Raw genomic sequence first — 24,706 nt, 5'->3', positions numbered from 1 at the left:
CACTTCCAAACACCTTTGTACTGTGTGTATATATACTGAACAAAAATATAAACACAACATGTAAAGTGTTGGTCCCCATGTTTAATGAGCCGAGATTTAAGATCCCAAGAAATGTTCCATACACACAGAAGCTTATTTCTCTCAAATTGTATGCACAAATTTCTTTACATTCCTGTTAGTGAGCATTTCTCCTTTGCCAAAAGAATTAATCCACCTGACAGGTGTAGCATATCAAGGAGCCGATTAAACAGCATGATCATTACACAGGTGCACCTTGTGCTGAGGACAATAAAAGGCCACTCTAAAATGTGCAGTTTTGTCATACAACACAATGCTACAGATGTCTCAAGTCTTGAAGGAGCATGCGATTGGCATGCTGACTGCAGGAATGTCCACCAGAGCTGTTGCCAGAACTTGCCTCTTTATTGATAGCTAAGGGAGCATTTTTAACTTGACAACCAATAATTAAGAATAGACTGAGTCAGTGGTCTTTCTTGGGGAAAGTCAGGTGGAATGTTGGATCGTTTTTCTAGTGAGAAGGAAAGGTGCTTCTATAACGAGTTATAGGGTATTTTATTTACTTGTTATGGCACATATAATTATTAATTAACATACAATGTGGGAACTAAGCTAAAGACTGAACAATACTGAGAAAAGTTAGCGTTGCTATCGATCAAACCTGTAAACTCACCTGAGTGTAATCGCGCGCCTTCCAACCACTCGCAGTACAGTAGTCGAGAGGAGGAGCGTCGCGCGCTAAAGCGGACAAAAATACGCAGGGGGTTAGAATGCCTGTGTGTGTGTATCTACATTATATCCTGAGTCACACAGGTCCGCAGCTTGTGAATCGGAGTCAGAAAGAGTCGAACTTTGTCTGAGAAACGGGAAAACGGTTGTGATCGTTGTGAAAAGAAAGGGAAAACGTCTGATAAGAGTATTCAAAGTCAAACATCTCCTGCGCATCAATTTGTTCTTCAGCCGTCAAAACGTTGATGCATGCATGCAGGAGTTGTGTGGGCTTACTATGATTTGAAAGAAGAAACCAAAACATAACTGAGATAGTTGCCTAACTGACAGGTAAGTTCTATTTTTGCCTTTCTATTGTTCATGTTTGCTTTACTTTGAATGACTTTGTAGCCTGTGACTCATCCACGAAACACTCGTCATTGCTTTATAGGTCGTTTTCAATACAACGTCCCAATAAGGTATAGAGCGTTCGATTGGCCTTCTTTGGGGCAAGACCCACAGCTCCGCTAATACCATTGCCGTTTACAAAGGATTGATAAATACATGTTATACTATTTGGTTGAAATATCATCACCTCTTGAAGAGCACAGTCAGACCTACAAATGTCAGATTATTCCATGCAAAAACAAAACAATTGCGCACAATGGCCATTACTCAATTCTTTCAATGATTAAAGAAAATAAGATTGTCCAAATAGCCTAAGTTTTGCAATACATGCATTATAATATGCTCAGAATTTATAGCCTACACTAACCAAAATCTCCAGAAATAGTCTCACAGAAATGTCCGCGTGTTCCCTCACAGAGCAATTTCTCCCATGAGTCATTTCCCTCTCTTTAAATCACAATATATCCTCAAATATTCTGTTTCTCAAAGCTGTATTTACTTAGGATAAGTCATTGTTCCTTGCAATAACACCTCTTATAGAGAATGAATTGTTTCGGGAGTGGAGCAGGTGCGTGTTAGAATGTGGAGTCGAGAAAATGTGTTTTTGTTCCTCACTCTTACTCATCATTTTAAGTTTAAAAAAACAAACTAGTCACTTGACCAGTATGCACACCTGCCACTTTGGCTCCCATCCATCCTTGAAAATAGTATAGTAGTCAGAACTCTGGACTGGTGATGGTCCATGTTAATTGCTTAATTTACCACTGTCCAGTGATTTATTTCGATGTTAACTTGCACGACTTTTGGCGGACCCTGTAAAACCACTTATTTCACTGCACCTATCTGGTGTATGTGACAATAAAACATTCTTATTGTTTCGTTTTTTACAATCTTGTAATTATTCTATGTTTTAGGGCAGTTAATATCCTAATGAAATCCCAGAGGGTTAATCAATAACTTGTTTGCAGTAATTAAGTACATACTGTATCATTCATTATATCATAGAAATCATCATTTCCATAGCCCATTGCATGATGGCTGAGGAATCAACCATTTTATATGATAATGAGTTGGATCAATTGTCTGAAAATATCAATAACATAACTTCCTATACCAGTTCCATTTATAGTTTTTTCTGAGAATCGACAATATAAGCTCAAAAAAAAGAATCTGAGGGGTTCTGTTGGGCTTTCTCTCCTGCAGTTTTTGTTGTCTTGTTAAAAATGTGCTGAACCACCAACTCAGATCGTCCTGATATGGATCATACTTGTAAATTATCTGATGACTATCATGCATGGGGTCAAAAATCTCTCTCTATTTCTCTCTCTCTATTTATCTCTCTCGCTCTCTCTCTCTCTCTCTCTCTCTCTCTCTCTTCCACACTCCCTCTTTCTCTGACACTCTGACAGACCCTAAAAGCATTCCCCAGTGGATTGCCATTTAAGTGGCCTGCACCAACTATTTATCATTTTGTACAGAGCACCACTCAAAGTCCCCCTGCATTGTTTTAATTGAGTTCTATCTCCCGCTACCTTGGAGACATTTTCTAAACTTAGCGCCGTGGTTGGTTGCATCGCCCTGCAGAGAGGGAGGGCTGCTGTGTCCACGACTCCACCATGATTCACCATGTTGGGTCGCACTGTGGATGGAATTTGGAACCACAGAAGTGGTGCTCAATGGTGTTTGGTGGTGCTTGGTCAACACAGCGGCACGCTACTTCAATAGCCTACGACTTTATTGTCCCTCAGTCAGCACATCAGCAACAGGACTCTCATGAGTGTCAGCGATTGGCTTGTTCACAATAATAACGAGTCATAGTAGAAGTGCTGATGTGTTTGATATTGAAGTAGGGCTCTATTAAAGCTCCCATATCGGCTTTCAGCGACAGTGATATCACTGAGGTGATGCTGTGGTGGCGTGAGTAAACCATGGCTTTTAACCCCAAAACACAGATCCATATGTGTGCCGAGCTGACAAGCAAATTGTCCCTCTCTCTTGTGTTTCTAATGGTCTCTATTTTTAGCAAGAGAATGCTCCTTTTTCTCCATATACAGTTGAAGTCGGAAGTTGACATACACCATACATCCCTGTCTTGGGTCAGTTAGGATGACCACTTTATTTTAATAATATGAAATGTCAGAATAATAGTACTGAGAATTATTTATTTCAGCTTGTCTCGACTTCCGCCGAAGTCGGCCCCTCTCCTTGTTCGGGCGATGTTCGGCGGTCGGTGTTCGGCGGTTCTAGTCACCACCGATCCATGTTTCATTTTGTTTTGTCTGTATTACACACACCTGGTTTCAATTCCCATATTATGTTCCTTATTTAACCCTCTGGCATATCTTTCTGTTCTGTCCGTGATTGTTGGTGTCTTAGTGGTTGTTGTAGGTGTTAGTTTGACTGTGCCTTGTTGGAATATTGCCTGTTTGTTTTATTGAGTAAACTCAGTTGTTTTGCTCTAAGCTGTGTCCTGCGCCTGACTCCGCTACATCTCTGCACCCAATCGCTGACACAGCTTTTATTTCTTTCATCACATTCCCAGTGGGTCAGAAGTTTACATACACTCAATTATTATTTGGTAGCATTGTCTCTAAATTGTTTAACTTGGGTCAAACTTTTCGGGTAGCCTTCCACAAACTTCCCACAATAAGTTGGGTGAATTTTGACCCATCCCTCCAGACAGAGCTGGTGTAACTGAGTCAGGTTTGTAGGTCAGGGTACTAGCCACTCCAATACCTTGACTTTGTTGTCCTTAAACCATTTTGCCACAACTTTGGAAGTATGCTTGGGGTCATTGTCCATTTGGAAGACCCATTTGCGACCAAGCTTTAACTTCCTGACTGATGTCTTGAGATGTTGCTTCAATATATCCACATAATTTTCCATCCTCGTGATGCCATCTATTTGGTGAAGTGCACCAGTCCCTCCTGCAGCAAAGCACCCCCACAACATGATGCTGTCACCCCCGTGCTTCAAGGTTGGGATGATGTTCTTCGACTTGCAAGCCTCCCCAGTTCTATTTTTGTTTCATCAGACCAGAGGACATTTCTACAAAAAGTATGATCTTTGTCCCCATGTGCAGTTGCAAACCGTAGTCTGGCTTTATGGCGGTTTTGGAGCAGTGGATTCTTCCTTGTTGAGCGTCCTTTCAGGTTATGTTGATATAGGACTCGTTTTATTGTGTATATAGATACTTTTGTACTTGTTTCCTCCAGCATCTTCACAAGGTCCTTTGCTGTTGTTCTGGGATTGATTTGCACTTTTCACACCACACTTTTCATATCATCTCTAGGAGACAGAACGTGTCTCCTTCCTGAGTGGTATGACGGCTGCATGGTCCCATGGTGTTTAGACTTGCGTACTATTGTTTGTACAGATGAACGTGGTACCTTCAGGTGTTTGGAAATTGCTCAAGGATGAACCAGACTTGTGGAGGTCTACAATATTTTTTCTGAGGTCAAGCAAAGGTCAAGCAAAGAGGTACTGCGTTTGAAGGTAGGCCTTGAAATACATCCGCAGGTACACCTCCAATTGACTCAAATTATGTAAATTAGCCTATCGGATGCTTGTAAAGCCATGACATCATTTTCTGGAATTTTCCAAGCTGTTTAAAGGCACAGTCAACTTAGTGTATGTAAACTTCTGACCCACTGGAATTGTGATACAGTGAATTATAAGTGAAGTAATCTGTCTGTAAACAATTGTTGGAGAAATTACTTGTACCATGCACAAAGTAGATGTCCTAACCAACTTGCCAAAACTATAGTTGTGGTTGAAAAATGAGTTTTAATGACTCAAAACTAAGTGTATGTAAACTTCCAACTTCAACTGTAGCTCTGTCTGATCAAGTGAGGGCAATCGAGGAAGACATTTAAAAAATGGATGGTGTTTTCTTTGTGTTAGTGACTGTTCTCAAAATCAAATCAAATCAAATTGTATTTGTCACATACACATGGTTAGCAGATGTTAATGCGAGTGTAACGAAATGCTTGTGCTTCTAGTTCCGACAATGCAGTAATAACCAACGAGTAATCTAACCTAACAATTCCACAACTACTACCTTATACACACAAGTGGTCTGAATAAGTAATTCCTCATTTTGAACTCATTTTAAAACTTTTTTTTGGAACAGGATGAAGAATATCTGCTTGTTGGACATCGCTCACATTGTGATCATCTGCTGGGCTCTTTGTTTCTCTGGGTCCGTGGTGATGGGTCAGTGTAATGAGGCAGCTGAGAACTCCAAGCTCAACCTGTCTGTGACCTACGACCTGCCCACCTTTGAGGCCATCTCCGCCATTCAGAACCTGGTAACCTTCGAGGGGACCATCTACATTGGTGCCGTGAACCGAATCTACGCACTGTCAGAGAACCTGACCAAGCTGTCGGAGTACCAGACCGGGCCCGTGTCTGAAGGCGCTGTCAGAAGGCGGTGTGGTCCTAGTTGTCAGGATGGAGCCTGCGGTAATACCAACGCTGTGGTGGACAACTATAACATGGCCCTGCTGGTGGAGCGTTATTATGACGATGAGCTGTTCAGCTGCGGCTCAGCGGACGCCGGTGTCTGCCGTCGCCACCTGCTGGAGAGAAAGAAGGTGGACAGGGAGGTACAGTGCATGTATTCACCCAAGACAGATCAAGGAGGACGGCACGGCTGCCCCGACTGCGTGGCTAGTCCCCTGGGGTCCCGTGTGCTGAACGTGGAGAGCGGAGGCGTGGTGCGATTCTTCGTAGGAAACTCGGAGATCCCCGGAAGCCCATCCCGGATGATCTCCAGCCCCCAGGCCCAGCAGCCACAACACCACACCATCTCAGTGCGTCAGATGAAAGAAACCCAAGATGGTTTCCGCTTCTTCTCCGACCAGTCCTACATGAATTTGGCCCCGGGCCTCCGCGGCGACCACCACCTCCAGTATGTCTATTCCTTCCAGAGTGGCTACCACGCCTACTTCCTCACCGTGCAGCGCGAGGGCCACAGCTCGCAGGTTTACCACACCCGCATCGTCCGCATGTGCGGCACGGACCCGGAGCTGCGGCGCTACGTAGAGATGCCATTCGAGTGCATCCTGACGGAGAGGAGGAGGCGGCGGCGCTCAGCCAGCATCGAGGTGTTTAATGTCCTCCAGGCAGCCCACGTGGCCAAGGCGGGCCGCGAGCTGAGGCAGGAGATGGGGCTGAAGGAAGGGGAGGACGTGCTGTTCGCCGCCTTTGCCCGGTCCAAGCCAGACTCCCCGGAACCCAGTGCAAACTCGGCCGTCTGCGTCATCTCACTGGCAGATGTCAACAACTTCTTCAAGGACTTCATCCAGAAGTGCCACACCAAGCAGCCATACCATTTCACCGGCTCCGAGGAGAAGCGCTGCTACAACGGGGTAAGAACTGAACAGCAATGCACTATAACAGTTATGTGTTATAGAATAGACTGCACTGTAGATGTAGTGAGAGTACTCTTCAAGGGTATTACGGTTATTAGGTTATTTTCTGGATTTTAGAGTTAGAGAATTAGCTACTGCAGTAAATATGGTATGTAGTTGACTTGAATTAAACATGGATTAAGGAGATCTAGCGAGGCACAAGAATTCAGTGATAAGTCATTATGGGAGGGAGTCAACTGTCTGGCCTCACTGGCCTCATGCCTCTCCTCTTCTCTGTCTTCTCCATCCATACTTCATCATTGATGGGATCAATCGGTTAAATCATCTGATCAATAGTGACACGAGTTTAACTGCTGACGACCTCTCCGGAGGTCCTGTCAATAGTCCTGTCAATATCTGTAGCAGCACTAAAAATCCTCCCTTGACTTCATCGATACCTGGGTTCAAATACAATTTAAAACAATTGCTTGAGCAAATGCTCAATGTGCAGTATATTTGAAAGATTTCAAGTAGTATTTGATTCCCCCACCCGGCCACTGAATCATTACCTAACCTGCAGCCATATAACCTATAGGCCTGGTCACCATGTAATGTTAAGCCAGTATATAACTCGGGTGCACTCCCACAGAATAAGGATGTTAATAGGTTTTAACGATTATGTAGATTACAGTAGAGATACAGAGGGAGGAGAGCAGGGGAGGGGGCTGCAGAGAAGAATGCAGAGGGGACAAATGGAATCACGGAATGCATTTCTGACTCTTAGGGAGCCACGATGAATCTGTGGTAGAATAACAGGGACTCGGCAGCTGCTGGGAGGAAGATGATCCCATCCCTATGCCCGTCAGAGCAGAGGCATCTAATGAGAATCTCTCTCTCTCTCTTTCTCTCTCTCACTCCCTCTTGAAAATTGTTTTGCACGAGGGTAAATTTCCTCTCCATCACAAGGATTGTATCTATTTTTCTGTGATACCCCCAAGTGTCTTGAAATAGGGAATCAGAACTCTGGACTACTGATGGTCAATGTTATCTCTCTGCTTTCCCTCGACATGCCCACCTACATCTGATTCCATCTGTGGGAAAGAGAAAACGGTGTTAGTCTAGATATAGCATTAAGCCAATCAATAACAGTGCACATCAAGCTACTTCTAAAGTTATAGATCTATTCTATTCTACACTGAAACACAACCCCGCCAAGCCGCACTGCTTCTTGACACAATGCACGCTTAACCCGGAAGCCAGCCGCACCAATGTGTCTGTGGAAGCACAGTACGCCTGGTGACGGTGTCAGCGCGAATGCCTCCGGCCCGCCACGGGAGTCGCTAGAGCGCGATGACACAAGGAATTCCTGGCCGGCCAAACCCCCCACCCGGACAATTGTGGGTCTCCCGGTCTCAGCCGGCTGCGACACAGCCTGGTATCGAACCAGGATCTGTAGTAACGCAGCTAGCGCACTGCGGTGCACAATCTTATCGGAGATTATTTTTCCTTGACTAATTACACTACTTGACAGACAAGAGAGCCACGTCAGATGCCTTGAGGTGCAGGGTTCTCTACACTTGTAAAGTGTAATCATGTGTAACACCTTTTAATAATTCCACAGTCAGAACTAAGTAGGCTATGTTTTTATAGCCTACATCATCTTTCTTGGCAGCTGTTGCGTGTCAGAAACCCCATTATTATTGTTTTGGGTTTAGTGGTGTACAGTCTCTCCTGCTCTTGCTCTGTCTCTCTTTCACCGACTCTGAACACTCTCAAACATTCATCACTCAAATCTGCTATTTCAAATATTTTGGTTTTGTGAGATTCTCTGCTTCAGACAATGTCATACAGTTAAATCCATCTAGTCGATTATCAAATGTTGTGTTGATTTGCTGCAGCCAAAAGAGCTTTTAACGTTACGCGACAGGTAAACGCTAACAGGGTTTCTCTTTTTACGTATGACTTTAACAGTCATTCAAACATATTCCGTTGTGCCGTTTCGAGTCTAAACAACGAGTAATTTAAACTTTAAAGCACCACATTTTTTTTTTCATCCCGGGGAAAGGCAGTAAAGAACTAATGAGTCTGAACGTACAATAACTGACCAACCGTCACCAATGTTTTATCCTGTTTTTGTTTTGAAGCCTGAAGAAGGATCTCCTCCCAGTTGTTGTCTAATGAATGTATGGGTCGTATTCAGTGGCATATGGCAAGTAGGCCCTCTCTCTTATCGCATAGTAAGAGAACCAGATAATCTAGGCCATAAAACAGTAAAAAGTTGTAAACGTTTGTTTTATCTTCTGGTCAACTAAACTGACCTGGAATAGGAATTTAAAGGAGGGTTGGAGAAGTGAGCCGATGCAAGAGCATGTTTGATGATGTAAATGGTGGTTGTCAATTCCACCCAGCCTCTTAACTCCTGGCTATGGGCCCATAGGGCTCTGGTCAAAGGTAGTGAAGTATGTAGGGCATAGGGTGCCATTTAGGATGTGCCCAAGTAGTGTAGGGAGCCAGATATGATAAATGATACAATGGTGTCTCTGTCGTCTTTTTCATGTGCTATAGGCTAGAGCCAGTCTCTTTTCAGTAGCTGCTCATTGCCTCTCTCACTGCAGGCTTATTGTGGGTCTCATGGGGGCCGTTTGTTTGTTACCAGAAACACAAATCATCTAGAATACTTATGAAAGACTAATAACTTGTCCCGTCAATAGACTTACTGTATACACACAAAGTTCAAAGAGCCTCTTGATTGGATTAGACAGGAGATTTTGGCTTGACAATGTTATTGGCAACAAAAAGAAACACTACACATTTTGCTGTGTAATGGTAATGGAAGAGAGTGAGAGATGGTTCAGACTTGGAATGTCACCAACAGGCTTTGGGGCCATTATCATAAGTTGAGTCGAGAGAAAGAGAGAAAGAGAGAGAGAGAGAGAGAGAGAGAGAGACAAGGGGGACAATTGGGCTCTAAAAATAACAAACAGCCACATTTAAAGTCAAAATTATTATTAGATTACCATTGATCTGTGAAAACCCACCCGACGCTGATTGCTTTTAAATTGAATCTGAAGCCTGATTGATTGTACGTATGTAATATAATTCCAATGGAAGAGGCTTTTGATTGACAGTCATTGTAATTAGCAGTACTGTTTCAATGAACAGGTTTTAAAGGGTGGCCTTAAGAACAAAAAATACATAATAGTTTCTGGTTATGAAATGCAACAAGGATACATGTCCTTATATATCCAGCATTGAACACATCACTATATACTTTGAAAAAGTGTCCATTCAACAGTTGAGTAAGACCTACAGTAAGGGGCTTGCTGCTGTTTGAGATACACGCACTGTGTTTCCACACATAGAATTTGGAATTAGAATGCTAGAATGGACATTAACCTTCTTATGATTGCATAAAGGTCAGCCATTTTGGTCAGGGAGTTGGTCAACCAGTGTTTGCCAGTGCTGTGATAAGATATTGTGTAAAATAATGAATTTGAAGAATTTGTATGTCTCTTTAGCTAATCCACTTTTACGTGCACACTCACACATACACCAGGCATGCACACCTATCCTACCTTATCAAAACACCTGTATAAACTGTATTTAATTTAATAGGATCTCAATGGTCCCACATGCCTGAGCATGCTGGTGACCTGCCTGCCTGCTGTCACTAGGATGTTGTGGTAGGGGTTGTATTCACCAGACACCAAACACAAGAAAATGCACCAAAACAATGAGGGACTAACTGAATTTGTCCAATAGGAATTTCACATTTTTGTTGCAAATCTCAAATTTTTTGGGAAAAATGTTTTCTATTTTAACTACTGAATATGGTGGTTTAGGTCACAGCTCACCTGGTGGGAGGGAGACATTACTTCACTGGTGAAATGAACAAAATAATGAAAATACAGGATTGTTCCTGCCCTGTCCTGTTCAAATCCATAATAATCTTACAATATTGGGTTTTGATAAGGTAGGATAGGTGTGCATGCCTGGTGTATGTGTGAGTGTGCACGTAAAAGTGATAGTAAGAGGAACTGAGAAAGGTAAGTCAGATAAGTCAAGAACTGTGTGAGGTTTAGCTTGAGATTTTGTGGTTGTTTTCCTCAACCTGCATCTGTTTCACAAAACCACACACACTCACCAGCCTATCCCCTAATGAATATGTGGTAAGAGTTGGGTGAGAGACCCTGCAGCTGTGTACTCTTTCAGGCACCTCCACCTCCACCCCCTCAGCTCAGTGAGTCCATCCCAGTATGAGCTAAGACAAGTACAGTGTGTCATGAATTGTCCGTGCCCAGACAGGCTCCATGCTTGAGGAAAGGCTGAGCAACAGCAGCTAGATACCACCAGGCACCAGAGACTGACTGACTGGCACGCTGGCCACCTGGCATCCAGCTGCTGACTGATTGCCTTCAGCACCTGTCTGTGGGGTAGAATAAATATTATAGAAATAGAGAAGGAAATAATAGAAACAAAATAGAAACACTACGTCATATAAACACTATGTCATATAAACACTATGTCATAATGGCGCATGATGTATTAAGTCCTTGCCCATAGAAAGTAATGGAAAACCATACTTACTTTACCAGGCTGTAGGTTTATAAACTTGCATTGACCAACACTAACTGTGCAATATACAGAGAAGAGCAGTGGGTCAATATTCTGCGACTGAGTCGTGATTACATAAGATTGTCCATTTGGTCAATCGATGATGACATTATCAAATTGGACTTTGATTCTCAATTAATGAAAACAGATATGTTTAAAAAGCTGTTTATTTAAGACATTCTTCAAGGCGGGTGTGTTTTCTGCGAGTTAGAAATTCTCAAAGGCTGGTGTGTTTGCTGTTTGCAGCAGTGGCTGTTGATTGGTGAATACCTGGGGCGTGAAGATGGTTGGAATTGTCAACAAAGCAGCATGACAGAAGCTACGGGTAGTTTCTTTGAGAATATATATAAAGCAATCTGTGCATTTGAACGACAGCATAAATACACCTTTTTCACTTTTGCCTGTCAAAAACCGAAAGACCACTGCTGCACATGCTGCTGCTGTTATAAACGGATCAGATTATACTATTTAGAATAAGCAGTCAGCTCATGAACGAACAAGTGGACCAGGAAGAATGCAACAAAATGTACAAATGTAATAAGTGAAAACACGTTATCTAACTGAGGATAGCTGGCTAACATAATGTGACAAGGTATGATGCGCTAGCTAGTAAACATTCATTCTGAAATAACTTCATATTTCCGAGTAAGTCAGATATGAGCTTAGAAAGACTTGAAATTGGCGTGGGAGATAACTAGCTAGCAAGCTACCAGCTAGCTATATCAAAAGGTTGATAACTGGTTTGTTTTAGCTAAAAATGTACCAATCTATTTCTCGATGTTTCTCAAAATTACTGTATAATTTGATCATGCTTTGTGATACACCCGGTTTTATGCTGTTTTAGTCCACACAACATGTCGCCCTGTCACCTACAATAGAACCTGATCGACAAACAATCAAATTGCCCACGCTTTTTTGTCCTACCAGATCCGCGATGAGAAGGTTCTAGCTAGTGTATCCCCCTGTCCTTCAACTCTTGTTGGATGTAGTTGACCGGTTTATCAGGTCCCAGGCTCCTGTGACTGTTATGATTATTCATTTGCAAGTTAATTACAGTTAGCTTTTTGCTTTAGAGCCATCTGTACCTGATAGAGAAGTTCTACTGTAGTCTCACTTGTGGAAGTAAGCTATCTGGCGCAAGATAACTTTTGGGAGGAAGGAGACTAGAGCCAGAAGATCTGACTGAACAGACGCACATTTCAGCTATGAAAACCTCCTATTTCATTGGGGCTGTTCCCCTTAATAGAAAATAGCTGGCAACACAATCCAAGCAATGTTGGCACAATGTTGGCAGTCACTGTGGGGCAAAGTAAGTGAACATCTTGTTTTTAACAATATATTTTTGAAACAGGCAAATTACACATTTACCACACTTTTATGAGCATTTAAAACATAATCCCTAAAAGGTATTTTTTTGACCAATCACAAGTGTGGCGCTGCCCTTAACTCCCTAATGGGCGAGCCGCCTCTGGCTGTTTGTTCAAAATTCTCCAGGGCTGGTGTGTTTTCTCAGTTCACATATGCAGGTATTTCCTGGTAATAATCGGGTTGTTTTCTGTGGTAAATGTTAGTTTGTATTTTGCATTAAGTTAATCATTAGTGAGGGGTCTCCAGTCCCAGTTCTCTGTGACTTGTTTGGGAAAAAGAACATTGCGTAGTATAGGTGTGTGCTTCTTGTCTGTTTGTGAGGTTGGAATTGTGTGCACACCTTACCTTATCTAAGAGCAGTAACTAGTGGAAATGTCTCCCTCCGCTTGCAACCTGTCTGTCTGAGGGAAAGCACATACTGGAATTGCCATAGCCCTGACACTGATCTCTGCTGTCCACCGCTCCTGTCCTCGTCAATTTCTCTTTTTCGACATGCCGTTACAAATTATATACATTCTCTTCAAATCACATATCTTCCATTTTGTCCTCCACACATCTAAGCATGGATTCTGCAAAAATGTGGCTACTTTATTGCTTCTCAGAGGTCTTTGCCAATAGTCCCCAAACCTCCACATCATACACTTGTTTAGTGTGTGATGTGGAGTAAAGGAGCTTTGCTCAGTTGAGCTTAGATATGAGTCAAGGGCCCAGAGCTGTTTTCTAATCAGTCACTTGCCTTTCCCCCTACTCGTTTACTTCTCTGCCTCTACCTCCACACAGTGATATCCTGCTTCCTGGTGGAATAGGTGCTATGTGGACGCACTCGTATTTCAGCATGCACGCACATACACGAGGCACCCTCCTGACCAGTGCCCTTACCTCAGCCCCTCCGCCCGCCCCCCCATCCCTTCTTAAAGTGTTGTCTCACTACCAGTCTGAGCTGGCTTCATGGATGTTGTAATCACCAAGGTCAGTGTAGGGGTGGAGCAGTGGAGCAGAAACAACCCTCTGTGTTAGGCCAGCCGGTCTACTCCACCCTGTGGGCCCGGAAGCCCAGGCCAGCGTCCCAGCATGGACCTCAGACAGACTAACATGGTGGACTCTACAGCCCTATGGAACTCTGGGACTTTGCCATGCAGTTGCATATGTCTCTAGCACTTTATTTTAGGGGTCCGTGATGAACCATTTATAAAGGCATTTTGAAATTGTTTGTTCACCGTTTATTAATAATTACTCCCACGTTTAAAAAAACATTCACTAAGTCTTTTTGCAGTCCCTAGTCTAAAGTGAGCACTGTTTATACTTTATAAATGTTTGGAGTGAACAGATAAAAGATGGGCATGACATTGGTAGACATTCAAGCCATACCTGGTAAAAGAATATATATTAGGTTCTGGGAATTGCCAGGGACCTCCTGATACGATATTATCACAATACTTAGGAGCCAATGCAATATGTATTGCGATTCCCACGATTCTACATGTATTGCGAATCGATACTCAGTTTTTATTGCGATTTCATGTTCCAAAAATACTTCTTACTATATGTCTGCTCCAGAGAGACAAGAAATGTCTGCTACAGAGAAGCATGTTGGCTCACTATTTAAAACGAAGATGGAGAACAAGCTATAGGATGAGTTTGGGCACAGTTACAGCGAACTAGTGCTAGCTAACGCTGCCTAGCAACAACAAAAAATCTCTCTCTCTCTTTTTTTTTTTAACCTTTTACTGCAGTGGGCTAAATCAGGGTCGCACAGAATGTTTCTTGGTGGTCTTAAATACATTTACTTAGAAGCAAAAGTATACACCTCACGCACATAGTTATGCAACCTGGTCTCAGAACATTTCGTATGATTCTGTACGTAAATCCAAGACGATCCATCCACCATCCACCCCGACCAACCACCCTACTTTCGCTTTTTTTTGCACATAAGTAACCATCTGTCTTATGGAACCATACAAAACTTAACATTTGACTGCAGGAAAGCGCTACCAAATCTATACTTAGAGTCAAGGTATCAGTATACAGAGAGTACTCATACTTTTGACTTATTGTGTTACAGCCTGAATTCAAAATGGAATTAAATAGATGTGTCACCCATCTACACACAATATCCTATATTGACAGTGAATATATGTATTTTTTAAATATTTTTTTTAAATGAAATATCTTATTTACATAAGTATTCACAACCCTGAGTCAATACGTGTTAGAATCACTTTTGGCAGCGATTGCAGCTGTGACTCTTTCTGGGTGTCTCTAAGAGCGTTTACACAGTGTTTGCTCTTTTTGAATTGTTTTGTTCTCCATGCTCTGTCAAGTTGGTTGTTGATCATTGCTAGACAGACGTTTATTTTCACAACGATTTAAGTCAAACTGTAAGTAGGCCACTTACCACAAAGAACATTCAATGTCGTTGTGGTAAGCAACTCCAGTGTAGATCTGGCCTTTATCGGGAATCAAGGTAAGACTGAAGTGCAGACTGTGTGAAGTAACAATGTTTTAATGTAACAGGGGCAGGCAAACGGCAGGTCAAGGCAGGCAGAGGTTGATAATCCAGAGTAGGAGCAAAGGTACAGGACGGCAGGCAGGCTCAGGGTCAAGGACAGGCAGAGTGGTCAGATGGGCGGGTACAGGGTCAGGACAGGCAAGGGTCAAAAACCAGGAGGATGAGAAAAAGAGAGGCTGGGAAAAGACAGGAGCTGACAGGACAAACGCTGGTAAGCTTGACAAACAAGACGAACTGGCACAGACAGACAGAAAACGCAGGTATAAATACCCAGAGGATAAGTGGGGAAGATGGGCGACACCTGGAGGGGGTGGAGACAAGCACAAGGACAGGTGAAAAAGATCAGGGCTGACACTTATGTTTTAGGTTATTGTCCTGCTGAAAGTTGAATTTGTCTCCCAGTGTCTGTTGGAAAGCAGACTGAACCAGGTTTTCCTCTAGGATTTTTCCTGTACTTAGCTCTATTCAGTTTATTTTTATCCTAAAAAAAACTCCCTAGTCCTTGCCGATGGCAAACATACCCATAACATGATGCAGCCACCACCATGCTTGAAAATATTAGGAGTGGTACTCAGTGATGGGTTGTGTTGGATTTTCCCCAATCATAACTCTTTGTATTCAGGACATAAAGTTAATTTATTTGCCACATTCTTTGCAGTTTTACTTTAGTGCCTTATTGCAAACAAGATGCATGTTTTGGATTTTTTAAATTCTGTACAGGCTTCCTTATTTTCACTCTGTCATTCAGGTTAGTATTGTGGAGTAACTACAATGTTGTTGATCCATCCTCAGTTTTCTCCTATCATAGACATTAAAGAAGATCTGTAACTATTTTAAAGTCACCAGTGGCCTCATGATGAAATCCTTGAATGGTTTCCTTCCTCTCCAGCAACTGAGTTAGAAAGGACGCCTCTATCTTTGTAGTGACTGGGTGTATTGATACACCATCCAAAGGGTAATTAATAACTTAACTAGACTCAAAGGGATATTCAATGTCTTCTTTTCAAATTTTTACCCATCTATAGGTGCCCTTCTTTGCTAGGCATTGGAAAACCTCCCTGGTCTTTGTGGTTGAATCCATGAACATCCAGACCGGTCAACAGTGAACTGATGATACATTGACAGAATGTGAGAGACTTTATGTTTCAGGGTTAGGTTTAGATGAATCTTGAATACATCTAAACCTTGGTTAAGATAACTTGAAATGGATGAAATGGAAGGTGATTTAAAGTCCTTCCGGGCCAAGGCATGGTCTGACTCTGGCATCAGCTGATGCTAAACCCCCAGCCATTCCATTCAGCTACACTAAGCCACACACAATGGAGCCAAGAGATTGTGTCTGAATGTGTACTCAAGTATGGAGGTGATCGAATAGAAAGACACCCCCCCACCCTCCTACTCCAACCTCTCAATCCCTATCCTCTCAACGCTTGTGTGGTTTTTATCACCCTGTCGCGCTCCCATACAATGCACCAACAAACAGAGACCTAGGCTATCTAGCCAAATCCCCAGGACACCATTCAGATTGGGGCAGAAGGCTTTGATGTTATCCACCCCACTGGGGATTGGTGATCTCTGGCTGAATCATATTGCTGTTGAAGGAGGAAAAGGAAGGGAGGGCAAGCTCACACCTGAGTGAGCATGAGCTGTTTTTCTTGGAATTGAATGGTGTATTTTACGGTCAGAAAGCCCAGTATTTGGCCATGCATCTAATGGACTATCCCAATTCACTGCCAAGAAAACGTAGTCTTTGTGCATCAGGGATTGTGTCAAAAGAGAAAGATTTTGTTTTTAAAGTTGGGCTCCCGTGTTAGGGTTTGGCCGGGGTAGGCCGTCATTATAAATAAGAATTTGTTCTTAACAGACTTGCCTAGTTAAATAAAGGTTAAATAAAAAATAAAAACAACCAGCATTTACTGGTTTGATGTATCCTACAATAGTCTCTGACAATGAACCCTTGAGCTTTTTTTTGGCAGTCGTCATACCGGGACTGTGACAATGTTCAGTCATGTTTCAGAAGAAGAGTAAGATGGTAGGTGATGCATTACACACAACTTCCTGTTTATATGCTGCTAAAATACATTTACAGTCTAATACAAAAACCTATCCTGTTGGAAGATTTCTCATCTGGCATTAAGAGTACTGGGCCGGTATTCACAAAGTGTCCCAGAGGAGTGCTGATTTAGGATCACGTCCCCCCTTATTCATTATGATTCGAGACAAAACTGATCCTAGATCAGCATTAACAGTGTTCCTGGATCTGTGCCCTGGAGAAACCAACCAGATGTACAGTATTTAGATCATCATGAATTATTCTCACATAATCTGTGTGTGTGTGTGTGGGGGGGATGCCAACTTCCAGGAGTTTATTAGTGTGAAAAGGCAGTACAATGATGCATTGTTGCACTGCCGCCCATTTCTCTGGACTGGGGCTATGCCCATTGTTAGTTTGCCTTTTGTTGTGTGTTTTTTGTTTTACAGACATTATAGTATTCAGCTGGTGCAGAAATAGTTACAAAAAAAATACTAAAAGCCACCACCACCTGCAAGTTGTCATGAAAAAATCTGAATATAATACGTATGATAAGGTTGTGTTTGTTCTCTCCGAGTTTGTGTTGATTTTTAAACCTGCGTTCTCGTTAAAACACAAGTACACTATATGTACAAAAGTATGTGGACACCCCTTCAAATGAGTGGATTCGGGCTATTTCAGCCACACCCGTTGCTGACAGGTGTATACAATTGAGCACACAGCCATGCAATCTCCATAGACAAACATTGCCAGTGTTACTGAAGAGCTCAGTGACTTTCAAAGTGTCACTGTCATTGGATGTCACCTTTCCAACAAGTCAGTTTGTCAAATTGCTGCCCTAGCCAACTGTAAGTGGTGTTATTGTGAAGTGGAAACATCTAGGAGCAATAATGGCTCAGCCGCAAAGTGGTAAGCCACACAAGCTAACAGAAGGGGACCGCCGAGTGCTGAAGCACGTAGCGCGTAAAAATCGTCTGTCCTCGGTTGCAACACTCACTGCCGAGTTCCAAACGGCCTCAGGAAGCAACGTCAGCACAAGAACTGTTCATCTGGAGTTTCATGAAATGGGTTTCCATGGTCAAGCAGCCACACACAAGGCTAAGATCACCATGCACAATGCCAAGCGTATGCTGGAGTGATGCAAATCTCGCCACAACTGGACGCTGGAGCAGTGGAAACGCGTTCTATGGAGTGATGAATCACGCTTCACCATCTGGCAGTACGATGGACAAAAGAAGGGAAGAACTAGCTATGTTCATATCCTGTGTCAATTAAGAAAACGACGGTGATATGCACATCCCATACTTAATGCAGATGTTCAATGCAGATGTTCAATGCAGATGTTCAATGCAGATGTTGTTTTTTATCTCAATATCAAATCATTTCTGGGTAACAATTAAGTAGCTTACTGTGATTGTTTTCAATTCAAATGGTAAAATTAGAAACAAAAATAGCTTCTTACCTAAGAGCAATTTCTCAATCAAGAATTTTGTTAGGACTGTCTGAGCAGTGGTCTGAGTGGGGAGCAGAAAAAAAACACATTTATTAGCTGTTATTGGCAGAGAGGTTTCAAACTCATTCTTATTGGTCTATTAGCTAATGTATTGCATGGTGATGTCACCATGGAAGGCCAAAACTACACCCCACCAAAACAGCCTGAAATTTCAGGCGTTCTTTTCAAACAGCTCCTACACTAAAAGGGCATTATCATAATTTTTTATAATTTCAACGTATTATTCCAACCTCATAGTGTGGGAAAACATGTTTTTGAGTCCACTGGGCCTTTAAGATAAATAAATGAGGCAATGCACACAGTGCTCCCCAGGCCCTGCGTCAATGTACACTGATAAGCAACGCTGTCAGACCTAGAGCCAAGATACAGTGTATAGTTTCCTGACCCTGTTTACAACCCTTGGTTATCTGGTTCATCTTAAAGTCCCTACTGTTGGAACTGCTACTGGTGCTGGGGTCCTTCTGTGTTCCCCCCACCGTGCCTCATATACAGTTAGCTAAGGTCTTAATGGTTCAGTGTGTGGAAAATCCTTCTCCCTTTGCTCCTCGTTGGCCCTCCAAAAAATACAAAGAGAGAGACCAGACAGACAGACACACACACAGACACACAGACACAGACACACACACACACACACACACACACACACACACTGAGAGCCCTAAACACACCATGCAAGTGATAGCGGGATGGCCTGAAGGAAGGGGCAGGTTTTCAGACGTTTAACTTCACTCACCGTGAAGTCATCACTAAGTAGGCTCTTGCCAAACGTTTTGCTGCTCGCTGGCCCGGGTGGAATTGATTAGTCCAGACTACTACTGACTGAGAACCAGGAATTCCGTTTCAATTCGTTTGGCAGGAAAGGGCTTTAAAGCATGTCAGGTTGGATCTTGGATCTTTGAAAAGCAGTTACGCTCCTTTGGAATCGTGCATGTTCCCCATTCCAAGTTGGATATGTTTCCTTATTACTCATCAGGGAGCATTGGCCATTGACAACTCCTCTCCGGTGCACTCTGCTCTGGGCAGTTCCTTTTCATTACACCAGAGTCCATTACTGAAATGTAGTAGGAGACAGTTGGGTGGGTTCATGGTGGAAATGATTCCCACTCGAAGCCCCTTCTGTCTGTCAGTGGTTGGTCATGAATAACGAGTGGATAAGCGCTAATGCTAATAATGCACGGCGGGTAAATGATGGGCGCTAACTCCGCGCGTCCCGCTGCCCCAACACTAAATTATCCTCAATTTGCGTTGGTCTGTTTGGTCTAATTGAATTAACATGCTAGGCTGGCGGCTGCCTGCCGTGCAACAGTAAATATGTTGTATGGACTGGCTGGACTATCGGTCACAGAAAAGAGAAAGTCTTGGGCTAGTGAAGAATGTTCTATAGGTCCATGATGTTCCCTGTTTCCCTCCCATCGTCAGATATCAGTCATTGTTTCGATGACGGAGTGTAGCTACGTGCTGGAAGAAGAGCTCTGAGGATAGAAGTTCATCACAGTACGACCACAAATAATATCTTTGGCCCAAACTCTCTACAGCTCCACACTGCACTCCTCTTGCTGTACGAGACCAAGGAGCAAATTATTAGTAACTGCATTCTTCAGCTTAGGGAGAGAGAGAGGGAGGTGCTGGGTCATCATTCACTCATCATTCATTCAGCCAGTGTGTGTGTGTGACTATATAGAGTGTGGTACCCAAGGGTAGCTGCATTGTTCCCTGGCAGGATTCACAAAGGCTCCCACAGCCCCCCGGTCTGCGTTGACAGATCATTTGACTATTCAAATGAGCCACGGACACCAAGTTGTGCCTCAGTGACAGAGAGATAGAGAGAGGAAGAGAAAGAGAGAGAAAGAAAGAGAGAAGGGTGAGTGAGTGAGTGGAATGATAGGAGAGAGAGAAGGGAAGGGTGACAGGTGGAGAAGAGTGTGAACAGGGAGCGAGAGGGGAGGAAGAAACAATGGGAATGCGGGGTAAAGGGAGAGAGGGTTAGAGAGAAGTTTAGAGTGGGCCCTCTCACCAACAGAGGCTTTTAGACCCTGTACTTTTCTCCCTCAATGAACTGAAACGCTCGTTCCCAACGAGGGTTGGGTTTAACACTCCAAAACAGAAATGAATGTTATTCAGCCTGACTGAGTTCCTCTGGCGTCTGTTTATATGATGTGCGAAGCTGTTCTCTGTCCGGGCTCAATGCACCCATGCCACCCTGGGTCACCATACCTAACCCATACACACACATTCACACACTAACCCCTAACTCTGCCTGGCATCCGGAGGGCACGCATCGACCCAGACCAGCTGCCCTCGGCGCGCCAGGGTCTAATCCAACCTTATTGTCAGCTTCTCTAATTCCCCTGACACACACACACACACACACACACACACACGTACCCATACACACAAGCTATGTATATTGTGTGGGGGCCTCTACACACACACAAACACACATATACGTACATGTGTAATCACTCACACACAACCCATCAACACCCCTTCCAGACTCTACAAAACATACATATACACACACCCCATTACACCCCAACCACACTTGCTCCCTAATAAGTACACACAAACAACAGTCAGTGCAAGCTGTCAGGGGGCAGAGTTGTGTTATTCTAGTAAAAGGCCAGCTGACTTTGTGGAGAGCATTGCTGCCCACTCAAGAAATCAGCAATAACAAAGTGTGTGTGTGTGTGTGTGTGTGTGTGTGTGTGTGTGTGTGTGTGTGTGTGTGTGTGTGTGTGTGTGTGTGTACCTACTCTAAGCAGTAGCCCCCAGTGTATTTTTATGACTGAGTGAAGTGAGTGTGTAGGTGTACGTCTACTATTAATAGTAACACAGCCCCGAGTACCTACGGGAGTTGCAGCGATGGGACAAGACTGTAACTACCAATTGGATATGACGAAAAAGGGGATAAAAAAATAAATAATTATAAATAAAATAATAAATAGTAACACAGCCCCAGCCCAGTGGTTTTGTGTGTCGCTAGAGCCACTGGTGTGTCTGCTCTAAGGGAGCCTGGCCCGAGGGTCAGTGTAGGAGTATGAAAAGGACAATAGAGCTCTCTCTGCACCTTGTCTGTACCCAGCATGCGGATTACACACCTCTCTTGACTCTGGCAGGCCTCACACACACATACACACTCATGTAGACACACATACACTCACATGGGTCGCTAGCGGGCCCTGCGGAGCAGTTAAACACAGAGCCGCTGCTGCCATAGTAACTCTATCGCCTGGCCGTTGTGTTGCAGACAATTGCCGGTGGTTAAATGTGGGGGAAAAAGGTGTACAGTGTCTCACGTATCCCCTCGGCTTCTGTTTTACTGGACAAAAACATCTTCCTAAAACTTGGGGAAAGTTTGGAGACCCGAAACCAGTTGGGAGTTCACCTTCCTTTGCCTTAAAACATCTCTCTTTCGATTTCAAATTGGAGCCCCAAAAAAATTGAGAGCTAGAGAGAGAGAGAGAAAGAGAGAACGTATTTAACCTCGCTAAGGAAATCGTTTGCCATGACAACAGCGTGACCATTCTTCAAGACTGTCTTACTGTGTGCCAAAGAAAATCCATAGGTCTCTAGGATAATAGCAATGGGGCTTCAAACACGACTTGTCAAAACACCCGTCCACTGTCCAGTTACGTCCCCTTGATCCTCAGCGTTACCTTCACAGAGTTCCATGGAATGCTCCAGAACCCTTTCTCTTTCTTCGTCTCTCCCTCCTACCGCTCAGCGTTGCTTTTACAAACACTCCATAGGACCCTGTTTGTTTGCTGTCATAATAATCTCCCCTGGACCTGTTTTTGGAGCGGTTCTGTGGTAATCTCCATAGTATCCTGGCTTGATGACATCTCAATCTCGGGGAGTAGTACGAGAGAGAGGTCCCAGACTTTGGACCACTTCCCATGGACTGTATCTCATGTGGTTTACTTGCGTGAGAGGTGCGGACAGCGGGAGTTATGATGGATCAAAGTTGTTGGCCGGGAGATTCCGGGCAAAAGTAAACACACACACACTGTAGACACATGAAATACGGTCCATCCGTCATCTGTCCCCCCCCCACACACACACACACACACACACTATATCTTACCCACCTGATCTATTTTCACTCTAGGTAGTCAGTCCTCTCTCCTTCTCAGACGTCAGATATTATTCTCCTCTTCTGAAAGAACGATGAGGTTCTTGTAGAGTGAATCAACTCCGGCCTGACAGCTCAGCACCGCTGGCCCTCTGCAGTACAGCTGTGGCTTTTGGCATTACGTACAGCCAGAGATGTTGGCCAGCCTGAGCCTTGAGGATTTCCCTCTGTAGTTGTCTCTCTATCTATCCTACCCTTGCTATAGCCTTGGAGCTAGTTGTAGCCAGTCCAACCTGGTTTGGCTTATGATAGATACAGGTATATCGTAGCTTTGAGGCTCTTTTATTGTTTGTTTGTCTACCAGCCAGGACTGTCCTTTCACCTTGGAGCTAAACTCGCCTGTAATGGTCTACTCTATAATGGCTGCTAGAGAAAAGCTGCTTGCGTGATTTACTACTCTCCCATTGTTCTCCTCAGCTTCAAAGCCTTTGAGGGTTTACCCCGAGACATTTCAGTGTTACACATCGCAAGCAAGTCACCCTGACATAGTCCTCACACGTAGTACTTCGTTTACAGAGTGTCTCTCTTTGGGTGCTTCATTAGTTGGCTATCCCTCCCTGATTCACAGGCACCATCAGTCAGTGTGGTGAGTGATTTTAAGATCATTTGAAAATAAATGACCCACTTGACCTGCATCGTTGTATACACTCTCTCTCTCTCTCTCTCTCTCTCTCTCTCTCTCTCTCTCTCTCTCTCTCTCTCTCTCTCTCTCTCCCCTCCCCCTCCCATATGGGTTTTGGGCCAGTGTTGTGTTCCATACTGAGTGTTGTGTCTGGGCCCTTTGGAGCGTACAGTGAAACAGTAGATGCTGCCAGGCCGGGCCAAGTGGAGTTAGTGGTAGGGGCCCCAGCCTGGATCTCTTAATCAGTAACCCTCAGCCTCTGTAGTCTGTAGCTAGCACCCTAAACTCTGTAACTGGCCCCGCCTGTTTAGTCACGGCCCCCGCCTGCCAGCCTCGGATTTCATTAACTATTGATGACCGACTGGGGGGGGGTCCTTGACCTGAGAGCTTGTCTAGCTTGACCACACCAGCCCCCCTCACCCTACCCCGAGCTTTTTCCACTTTAAAGACTGGTGACCTCTTCTAATGGTTTAATGACGATGACTTAGGTTACTTTCAAAGCAGAGAGTAGGGTGGCCAAGTGAAAAACTGCACAGGGTTGCCATTGCCAGACAGTGGTTCTGGAGAGTGGCCGAGTGAAAACAGGCCAGGCGCAAACACACTTACAGGGTGGACTTTTACTCTATTACTAATGGAGAAGACTCTTGCATGCCTATTGGGCGAGCTAGAGAGAGGGAGACAAATAGGGAGGGAGAAAAGCAAAAGGAGAGAGAGAGAGAGAGAGCAGTGAGCGTGTGTAATGTCATGGCAGCCGCACCGGCACGCATTCCCAATGTGTTTCCCATGAATTCCTGCCACGCACACAAACACACACACACACACACACACGCACACGCACACCGTGCCAGCCACAACTCAGCTCTCCATTACGAGCAGGGTCCGACGAAAGAGCAGATGAGGAGGCTTAGGGAGCCCTGCTCTCCATCCCTCCCTTTTACCCTCATCTGACAGGGGCATGGGGGGAGGTTAGGGGTCTTGGGAAGTACTGTGGCTCATCAGTTGAGACACTCGGAATGTAATTAGTCAAAAACCACTGGCTGTACATGACGTATTTCATGCAACCGTATGTGATCCACATATCTTATGTAGCATGTGTTTTCCTCCCCGTGTAGAGTTCGTCAGACGACTCGTTTGGCTGTGGGAAGCATGAGGAGGGCTACCGTCTGGAGGTGACCAGTACCATGGCCAGACTAGACTACTTCAGCGGGCAGTTCAGCAACGTCCTGCTCACCTCCATTGCCGTGGCGACTGCACAGGAGCAGACCGTGGCCAGCCTGGGCACCGCAGACGGACGTCTCATACAGGTAGGGGGACAGGGGGCAAGAGGGAGCACTGGCAACGAGAGGGGAAGTGTAACACTTTACTTAAACAGCCTTACGAGAGTGGGAGCAGTGAGAGTGTGAAAATCACACACTCACTCAATGCAAA

The 24,706-nt window shown here is 44.1% G+C and overlaps 1 protein-coding gene across 1 annotated transcript in view; it reads left to right on the top strand.

Moving 5' to 3' along the window:
- Positions 1-774: 774 nt before the first annotated feature.
- The window catches only part of LOC115109662 (hepatocyte growth factor receptor-like), a 73,586-nt gene continuing 49,654 nt past the window's right edge, over positions 775-24,706 (top strand). The window contains 3 exon segments of the mRNA XM_029634864.2: positions 775-1,077; positions 5,267-6,506; positions 24,391-24,582. Of these exon segments, the coding sequence (XP_029490724.2) occupies positions 5,268-6,506; positions 24,391-24,582 (1,431 nt within the window). The 5' untranslated portion in view covers positions 775-1,077; position 5,267.

The sequence above is a fragment of the Oncorhynchus nerka genome, linkage group LG25 (assembly GCF_034236695.1).
Source record: "Oncorhynchus nerka isolate Pitt River linkage group LG25, Oner_Uvic_2.0, whole genome shotgun sequence".
Lineage (NCBI taxonomy): Eukaryota > Metazoa > Chordata > Actinopteri > Salmoniformes > Salmonidae > Oncorhynchus > Oncorhynchus nerka.
This window is presented reverse-complemented; position numbering and strand designations above follow the sequence as displayed.